We start from the raw sequence: 10,411 nt of genomic DNA on the forward strand, positions 1-10,411 counted from the left end.
GTTTCAGGCATTTCAAGAGATGAATAACACTCTCATTGGAGAAAATCTTCCACAGGAAGCGATATTTCAAGCCCTAATTCAGGTAATGTCAAGAAGTGTTCACACGGTGGACACTGCAGAAAGATACTTGCTTGCTTAATTTTGTTGTTTTTGTTGAGTGTGTGCTTGTTCTTAATCTTATTTCTATGTTGGTTTTGTTTGCTTGTATTTTCTTATGTCATGATTTGTATATCGCGTGTGTGTGTGTGTGTGTGTGTGTGTGTGTGTGTGTGTGTGTGTGTGTGTGTGTGTGTGTGTGTGTGTGTGTGTGTGTGTGTGTGTGTGTGTGTGTGTGTGAGATGTTTATTGGAATTGCAAAGCGATTGGAGCTATCAATCGGGACTCGCGCTATGGAAAAGTGATTTATTATTATCATTATTATAATTATTATTATCATTATTATACATACCACATTGAAGACTGTGGTAAGTGAGCGCCCCACGTAGTAGAAAGCGACACCAACAAACTTGAGACACATGTTGTTGAAGGTGATCATGCATACGAAGACCACTGATAATGGCAGCGTCTGGAAATAAAAATCTAATTTTGTAACGCCGGTAAAATAATAGCAACAAGAAGGACCGAAGACCATGTTTCTTTTTTTGCAGGTGAGCACACTAACATCTTCAAAAAGAAACAAGAAGAGCAAACGCTCGATCGAGTCACTTTCGCAGTTCTGAATATTATATGAGGCATCAGATGGACAGGAAGAAATTGCTATTCACAACACAATGAGTCACGTTCACATAAAATTTGAGCCCGGTCACTTTTATAGTTTCCGAGAAAAGCCCAACGTTAAGTTGTGTGTTGCCGAACAGAAAAGGCTAGTTATCTCCCTTGTTTTTCTGATAACGTTCGTAAAAGGCTACAGATGTAAATACTTTGATGTAAAGAATAATCCTACAAAGTTTCAATCACATCCGATGAACTTTGTCAAAGATATAAAATGTCTAATTTTTCCTTTGACGCTGACCTGTGACCTTGAAAAAGGTCAAAGGTCAACGAAACCATCGTTAAAGTGTAGAGGTCATTGGAGGTCACGACTAAACAAAATATGAGCCCGATCGCTTTGATAGTTTCCGAGAAAAGTCCAACGTTAAGGTGGTGTCTACGGACGGCCGGCCGGACAGACTAACACTGACCGATTACATAGAGTCACTTTTTCTCAAGTGACTCAAAAATGGAGGTAGTGGAGCCTTCACAATAAATTAATATGTGGTAATAACGCACAAGGGATCATGGCACTAGAGCGGAACCACCCCCCCTCCCCCCCCTCCCCCAAAGTTCACATACCGCATACCTCAATAAATGATCTCATTCTCACATCTTTCTGAGGGTCTAATTCCGTTATTGGTTGGAATGCCAAGAGCAATGTTTCCATACAAGAAAAGCGCAGTGGTGCACATATATATTACTAGATGAATACCCGCTTCGCCGGGTAGCCGGCTTCGCCGGGAAAAAGTAGAGCAGGGTGAGTGGCGCACCGTATGCCGGCTTCGCCGGGTACCCGGCTTTGCCGGGTGAGTGGCGCACCGTACGCGATTGACGCCACACGAAGGAAGGGAGATAAACGCACAAAACACTGGAGAAGATAAGGAGCGTTGTGGACAGTGACCTTCTAAAAATAGTAACGGGAATATGGATCGAGCGTTGTGGACAGTGACCTTCTAAAAATAGTAACGGGAATATGGATTGACGCCACACGAAGGAAGGGAGATAAACGCAAAACACTGGAGAAGATAATGAAGAGTTACTGAGAATGGATGAACAGAAAAACCAAAATCGGTTCAGCGCTGCGCGTTGAGAGCACGTGTTAAAAATTTTCATCGACCAGATTGTGTCCGGGGTGTACCTGAATACGCCCACCAAATTTGAAGCAGATCCATCGAGAACTTTGGCCGTGCATCGCGAACACACACACACACACACACACACACAGGCAGACAGACACAAGTCGTATCTGCAATGTACCCTTGGGACCTGCGAAAAGTGTCCGTACGTTGCAGGTGGCCTGTCATGACACTTTGAGTTTGACAGGTATATTTTGGTACAGATACTAGACAAAGGGACGCCAGAAAGTGTCCTTTCAAGGGAGGTGTCCACACATCAGAGGGGCTACACATCAGAGGTACCACTGTAGAGCAATAGAGAAATGCCAATTACAGGAAGAAGTGGTCGAAGTTTAGAGTTAAACCCAATCAGCGCAGCCTTGTCCACAACTTTCACACACATCATTGAAGCATGTATTCATGATGTCTACTTACGGCTCTGCATAGTCGCAGGTCAAGTTTGATTGATGGGAAAGATACAAGGTCAGGCAGGAACTGGCTGAAAAGGCTCAGCAGAAAGCACAAGAGCACCGTAATCACACACTGGAACCATGTGATGAACAGTGGCGCATTCAACTGAAAAAATAAAATTTATGTATACATGATTAATAAAAAATAAAGTTGCAAAACATCTCATTTGATGGGCCAAGTTCTGTTTACATTTGTAAGCTGAACAATTATACCTTAGCTAAAAAAGGTAACAAAAATGAGCAAGACAAAAGAAACAGAATGCATGCGTATAATTTCAATCAATCAATCAATATGAGGCTTATATCGCGCGTATTCCGTGGGTACAGTTCTAAGCGCAGGGATTTTATTTTTAATTTATTATTTTTTTATTTTCATCTTATGCAATTGATATCGCGCACATATTCAAGGTGCAGGGATTTATTTATGCCGTGTGAGATGGAATTTTTTTTACACAATACATCACGCATTCACATCGGCCAGCAGATCGCAGCCATTTCGGCGCATATCCTACTTTTCACGGCCTATTATTCCAAGTAACATGGGTATTTTGGAGGACATTTTATCTATGCCTATACAATTTTGCCAGGAAAGACCCTTTTGTCAATCGTGGGATCTTTAACGTGCACACCCCAGTGTAGTGTACACGAAGGGACCTCGGTTTTTCGTCTCATCCGAAAGACTAGCACTTGAACCCACCACCTAGGTTAGGAAAGGGGGGAGAAAATTGCTAACGCCCTGACCCAGGGTCAAACTCGCAACCTCTCGCTTCCGAGCGCAAGTGCGTTACCACTCGGCCACCCAGTCCCCTTTCTAATCAAGGATGAGGTGCTAATTAATTAATCTTTTCTGTTCAACCAGTTTTCAACTCTTGACACAGATCCATACTTGTTCTCTAGCTCAGCACGAAAAATACGTAAACCCTTCACACGTCGGTCACGAATTAAGTTACAGAAATGTACGTCAATCACATATATAGTGTCTCCTTATAAATAATCAAATTAAATTCTTCTATCACTCACAGCTAAATTTTAACTGGCAATTAATTATGAGAGATCTTTATTACCTTCAAATCTTCGCTGCTGAGCAAGTACTTGTTGACAAATACCATAGATATGGAGATGGCCCTGAAAGAAAACATAACAAGCTATTAAAGGCATATGTACGCGCTCCCGTGTTTACAAAGTGTAGTTTGCCCATAATCGATGTCAAACGCACCATAAGACCATGTAATGACGATATGTCGCCATGCGCGGACCATATACATGCATTACAGCTTGTTTTAGAGTCTCAACAACTTTGGATGTAAACAAAGACGCGGAGTTATTTCCCTTGCGTCAACGCTACCTCTGTTGGCAAATCTATAAATAGGACGATCCAGATCAAAATGAAAATTAACATATCTCAACATTGAAGGGGTCCAAGACCACAATATTTTGCAGGGAACTTAATTTAGCATGTCTCCAGCTGTTGGTAAAGCAATTAGCGTGTATAGTCATCGAGTACATATGGCTTTAAGTTATAATGAACATTTCTGACCAACATATTCTTGGCATGGGCTCCCAGTTCCACCGACCAACTATATATCAGACCCCTATATATATATATATATATACAGTGGTCGCCGGTTAATATGACCGCGGTTAATATGACCAGCCGCGTATTATGACCAATTTTACCCGGTCCGGAATTGTCCTTCTTTGTTATGTATTAGAAAAAGCCGCTTAATATGACCACAACACCGCTTAATATGGCCACATTGTTTCGAGAAAATGGCAACAAGTTCACATCTTTTTCAGTTTGAAATCACTCGGGGGGGAAAATACATACGATGTTTTGAAAAAGGCAAAAAGGCGTGCGATATTTTCTTTCTTTTTCGTGAATGAAACTAAAGTGATCAGTGATCAGTGCTCAGTGATCTCTAATGTCGCGATCATTATTCTCTCTCTTTTTTTCCTCGAGACTGAGCGTCATAAAGCCGTCGCGATTTAACCTTGAATGGTTGAAAACGACGTTAAACACCAAATAAATAAAGAAAGAAAGAGCGTCATAAAAAAGGCAAAAAAGCGTGCGATCTTTTCATTATTTCCCGTGAATAAATCTAAATTGATCACGAACATTATTCTCTCTCTTTTTGGCAAACAGAGCACGAGCCAACCAATCTTTCAGTCTGATTCAAGAGGAAACAATGTCGAAACGAAAACGCCAAGATCGGACAGCCGAGGAAAAGCTAGAACTTATTGACAAATTTAAAGCTCTACCATCCTGTAGTATGCTTGAGAGTGCTGCACAGTTGGGCGTCAACAGAGGATTTTTGACAAACATTCTCAAGAATGAAGACAGCGTGAGGAAGGAGTGCGCAACGCAGGATTCACCGCAACGAAAGCGCCTACGACATGGAAAAGACAAAGATGTGGAAGATGGTCTTTTTCAGTGGTTCCAGAAGATGACAATGAAAATGTTTTGTTTTGCGATTTTTTTAAGTCGTTTTCTCTAACATCGGTTAATATGACCAGCCGCTTATTATGACCATTTCATCCCGGTCCCAAAGTGGTCATATTAACCGGCGACCACTGTATATATATGTTAGGCGCGTTTGATCGATCTGCGCGATCGCGCTGCGCGTTTGGTGGATCGATCAAACGCGCACACATCGATCGATGTGTGCGCGTTTGATCGATGCAAAGAATACAAAGAATACAAGCAGGGGCGGATCAGTTGCTTTGTAAGGGCCGGGGGGGCACTTTGAATCGAAAGTGAATGTGATGGGCGCGAAGCGCCCGAATTTGCTAGGGGGGTCCGGGGGCATGCCCCCCCGTAAAAAAATTTGCCCAAAGAAGCAAAATGGTGCCATCTGGTGCCATTTGAACTTAGAAATGGTCATAGAATCAGCATAGAAAAACCTGTTTTTTTTCTTCTTCTTTTTTTTTTTTTTTTTTCGGTGGGGGGGGGGGGGGGGGGCACGTGCCCCCTGTGCCCCCCCCCCCCCCCTCGTCCGCCCCTGACAAGAATCGTTAAAACGCGCAGCTCTTATACTTGCGCATTTGGACGATCTGTCACAAAGTAAGTCTTTAAACTTGACAATGGTACACTTATGTTTGAGTGTCTCATGTAAAGAATGGTTCCATGCAAGCTGTGTGGGCATCAAAACTGCAAAACAGCTTCGACAAGCCAGGAGACGGTGGGCTTGCTCCAAATGTGCACAGGACAAGAAGTAGAAGTAGACGACAGGGAAGCAGACGTCGTGCAGAGGATAAGAAGTACAGCTTATACATGTACTAGCTTTTAAGCCTTTCATGGGACTCCATGGTAATTTTAAAATACGTCTTGTGACTATAATAACACGGGACAAAAACTTTTAAATCATTTGCTATTAAAAGAGAATTAAACACTCAATGAGCTAATACATGTGAAATGGATGATCAGGTGCAACCTCGACACATATACCTGTGATGTGATGTCTTTGAGATAAGTGTTTGGTACAATATAATCCCTTTTTTTTTTAAATGTCCTACAGATTGTTGTTTAGACACTTATAGCTAGGCCTACTTCCGGTCATTACCAGCAGACGTGTGTGTGTGCCCCCCGCGGGTTAGGGGGAAGAATTTACCCGATGCTCCCCAGCATGTCTTAAGAAGCGACTAACGGATTCTGTTTCTTCTTTTACCCTTGTTAAGTGTTTCTTGTATAGAATATAGTCAATGTTTGTAAAGATTTTAGTCAAGCAGTATGTAAGAAATGTTAAGTCCTTTGTACTGGAAACTTGCATTCTCCCAGTAAGGTCATATATTGTACAATGTTGCAAGCCCCTGGAGCAATTTTTTGATTAGTGCTTTTGTGAACAAGAAACAATTAACAAGTGGTTCTATCCCATCTCCCCCCTTTCCCCGTCGCGATATAACCTTGAACGGTTGAAAACGACGTTAAACACCAAATAAAGAAAAGAAAGACGTGTGTGTGCGTAGTACGATGGTGATTTGTTAGACGGATCGTCCAAATGCGCAAGTATATAACTTATAAGGCCACAAAAAAATATAGGTGTGGTTACGGTAACATAGCCAAAAAAAATAGGGTAGGTAGGTAGGCAATCACTTTTTTTTTTTTTTAAACTTTTTTTTCTAATGTGTACAAATTAAACCTACTTGACAGGGAAATAAGTGTGCGACTCGGGCGCTTTCGCTTTCATTGCGTTTTTTGCACTCGGTTTTTTCCCTTTTTTTTTTTTTTTTTTTGACAAATGTAATAAAAAGTTATAGGATCGGCCCCTAAAAATAGGGTAGGTCGGGTTACCGTAACCACACCTATTTTTTTTTTAGGCCTAAGAGCTGCACGTTTTAACGATTCTTGTATTCTTTGTATCGATCAAACGCGCACACATCGATCGATGTCACAAATAATGAAATATATTATATATATGTTACAGTCAAAACGGGAAATCAGTCATTACGGGTAATGACTAAAACTTTTAGTCATTTCCGGAAATGACGGTTTTGATCAGTCATTACTGGAAATGCCTAAAATCTTTAGTCATTACCCGTAAATGACTAAAAATATGCTCTAGACATTACCAGTAATGACTGAACATGAACTAAATGTTCTGAGATGAATCCCATTATTACAAAAATTGTGCGTCTTCATAGTTTGCTCCCCCACAATCATCTCATTTTTATATTTAGTCAAGTTTTGACTAAATATTTTAACATCGAGGGGGAATCGAAACGAGGGTCGTGGTGTATGTGCGTGTGTGTGTGTGTCTGTGTGTGTGTGTGTGTGTGTGTGTAGAGCGATTCAGACTAATCTACTGGACCGATCTTTATGAAATTTGACATGAGAGTTCCTGGGTATGAAATCCCCGAACGTTTTTTTCATTTTTTTGATAAATGTCTTTGATGACGTCATATCCGGCATTTCGTGAAAGTTGAGGCGGCACTGTCACGCCCTCATTTTTCAACCAAATTGGATGAAATTTTGGTCAAGTAATCTTCGACGAATCCCGGGGTTCGGTATTGCATTTCAGCTTGGTGGCTTAAAAATTAATTAATGACTTTGGTCATTAAAAATCAGAAAATTGTAAAAAAAAATAAAAATTTATAAAACGATCCAAATTTACGTTTATCTTATTCTCCATCATTTGCTGATTCCAAAAACATATAAATATGTTATATTCGGATTAAAAACAAGCTCTGAAAATTAAATATATAAAAATTATTATCAAAATTAAATTGTCGAAATCAATTTAAAAACACTTTCATCTTATTCCTTGTCGGTTCCTGATTCCAAAAACATATAGATATGATATGTTTGGATTAAAAACACGCTCAAAAAGTTAAAACAAAGAGAGGTACAGAAAAGCGTGCTATCCTTCTTAGCGCAACTACTACCCCGCTCTTCTTGTCAATTTCACGGCCTTTGCCATGAGCGGTGGACTGACGATGCTACGAGTATACGGTCTTGCTGAAAAATGGCATTGCATTCAGTTTCATTCTGTGAGTTCGACAGCTACTTGACTAAATATTGTATTTTCGCCTTACGCGACTTGTTATCCAATTATGCATGATATTGTGTTTCCATACAATATTTAACATAAGTCAATATTAAACTTAGTAATAATTCAAAAATCAAGCAAAAACACATTAAATTTATTTGGTTGTAAAGGCTATAAAACACACAGAGTGGTAGACACGAAGGTTGCACCCGTGTGTGCGAAAGCCAATTGCTATAAAACGCGGCACTAAATGCGTGTACTTCTCAGATCGGCCAATAGAAATGCTATATAGAACGCACTCCCTTCGCCATAAAGCGCTCAAACCCCGAACCGCATAATCTCTCAATCTATTCGCAACTCTGATGTTAAACATTTGACAATCTTTTATTTCAAATACACATTAGATAAAATGAACAGAAATTTGAAATAAAGAAAAGATAAAATGAACAGAAATTTAAAGAAAATGGAATTATCTCTCTCTCTGTCTTTGTCTGTGTCTCTCTCTGTCTGTGCCTCTCTCTCTCTCTCTCTCTTTGTCTCTCTCTCTCTGCCTGTCTGTCTGTCTCTCTCTGTCTCTCTCTCTGTCTCTCTCTGTCTCTCTCTCTCTCTCTCTCTCTCTCTCTCTTTCTCTCTCCCTCCCCCTGTCAATACCCCTTGCAACTAAACCGTCTTGAACACACACTTTGACGCTGTAATGACAAACACACATTCGATAAATTGAACAGAAATCTGGAGTAAAATAGAATAAATCAATGGAAAATTGAAGTAAATGACACACACACACACACACACACACACACACACACACACACACGCACACACACACACACACACACACATTTCATTTGTTGTGGCAGTTCATGCTTTGGTGGCAGCGACTGTTGCATTTTATCTTTGATTTGTAGCACTTGCACCTGTTAGTGCGACACCTTTTTGTTCCTGCACAGTTGCACTTAATATAACCCTGCCCACCACTCTGTGATCCGCGAATAACTGTTTCTCGCAGGCTCAGGATTGTGTCACAGTTAAGGTCTGCCGTATCCAGGAGTTTTTGTGGACATAGTTCAAACCCACTCCTTTCATACGAACCTTTTAGAATCCCATGTTTTGTTGCAAGAGTGTACGTGTTGTTATCTCGCCTTTTAGTCATTTCCGGAAATGACGGTTTTGATCAGTCATTACTGGAAATGCCTAAAATCTTTAGTCATTACCCGTAAATGACTAAAAATATGCTCTAGACATTACCAGTAATGACTGAACATGAACTAGCAGTCAGGCAATAAGGGTAAAAAATATTCACAAAGTTTAGTCATTTACGGGTAATGCCTAAAGATTTTAGGCAATTCCGGTAATGACTGATCAAATCAGTCATTTCCGGAAATGACTAAAACTTTTAGTCATTACCCGTAATGACTGATTTCCCGTTTTGACTGTAACATATATATGTTAGGCGCGTTTGATCAATCTGCGCGATCGCGCTGCGCGTTTGGTGGATCGATCAAACGCGCACACATCGATCGATGTGTGCGCGTTTGATCGATCCACCAAACGCGCAGCGCGATCGCGCAGATTGATCAAACGCGCCTAACATATATATAATATATTTCATTATTTGTCTGCATGAGGAAACTGCAATTTAACATAAGGATTCTAAAAGCTGTGCAGAATATGTCATGCTGGCATACATGTATAGCTAGCTACCACACTGCACCCATACTAACTTTCAAGAAACAAAAAAATAGATTGAAGGAAAACACTCTGAAAATAAATAATAAAACAAAAGACCACAGTACTCTCCCTCCCAGTCCCAGTCTCACAGTCACACTCCCATCCCCCCTCCAACTCCCATGTCCGCCTCTTACTTCCTCAACGCGTCCTAAGTGCTTGGGAAGCTGGTTCTCCATTCCAGCATTCCTCTTTCTCAAGATATGTAGCGTAACTTGACTAAAGCAATGGCTGTTTGAACTTGTTCTTAAAACGTACTGCAGAAACAGTGCAAACTTCTAGACTAGGTGATTAAAAGTGATTAAAACGTCTCTGAGAGGAGATAGTATACAAGCTTCCATTTCTTACCAGTATGCTGCAACCACGACCGCGATCTTGGTGTATCTGGATACTAAAGACTCCATTTTGACAAGTTTTTCTTTTGCACCAACACGGTAAGCTGTAGCTGGCATGCCCCAGTGAACAACAGCAACGTTGACCAACCACAGACACAATCGGGGAAGCGGAACGTCGCCACGTTTGTTTATGGTATCGATTTTTCGATTGCGACATTAACAAATATGTAAGAACAGTTTATAGCAAATTTGATTCCGATAATGTTCTTAGAGCTGTTCATTCTATGATTTAAAATATTTTGTTGGAGAAATTCGCTTTTACTTTCTCGTGAGTGTAAATGATCCTAAACTGTTGTGACTGCCGTAAGGCGTTCTCGCAAGGGAGCATTAATAGTTTTGATTTCTTCAATAAGAAAAGAAGTCGGTGATGAGTTGATTCTTTACTGAAAACAAAAAAACAAACATTTTTTGATTTCTTCTTTTTTTAATTTTCACGACTTGTCATATCAACTGTAGTATAACTGAATTAA

General features: G+C 40.4%; 1 protein-coding gene across 1 annotated transcript in view; it reads right to left on the reverse strand.

Annotated features, from left to right (window-relative positions):
• The window catches only part of LOC138963919 (GDP-fucose transporter 1-like), a 32,185-nt gene extending 21,971 nt beyond the window's left edge, over positions 1 to 10,214 (reverse strand). The window contains exons 1-4 of the mRNA XM_070335778.1: positions 9,895 to 10,214; positions 3,403 to 3,463; positions 2,304 to 2,444; positions 449 to 565 (exon numbers count right to left, since the gene is read on the reverse strand). Coding sequence (XP_070191879.1) covers positions 449 to 565; positions 2,304 to 2,444; positions 3,403 to 3,463; positions 9,895 to 9,998 — 423 coding nt within the window. The 5' untranslated portion in view covers positions 9,999 to 10,214. The remainder of the gene's footprint in view (positions 1 to 448; positions 566 to 2,303; positions 2,445 to 3,402; positions 3,464 to 9,894) is intronic.
• Between the last annotated feature and the right edge of the window lie 197 nt (positions 10,215 to 10,411).

Source organism: Littorina saxatilis, linkage group LG4 (genome assembly GCF_037325665.1).
Source record: "Littorina saxatilis isolate snail1 linkage group LG4, US_GU_Lsax_2.0, whole genome shotgun sequence".
Taxonomy (NCBI): Eukaryota; Metazoa; Mollusca; class Gastropoda; order Littorinimorpha; family Littorinidae; genus Littorina; species Littorina saxatilis.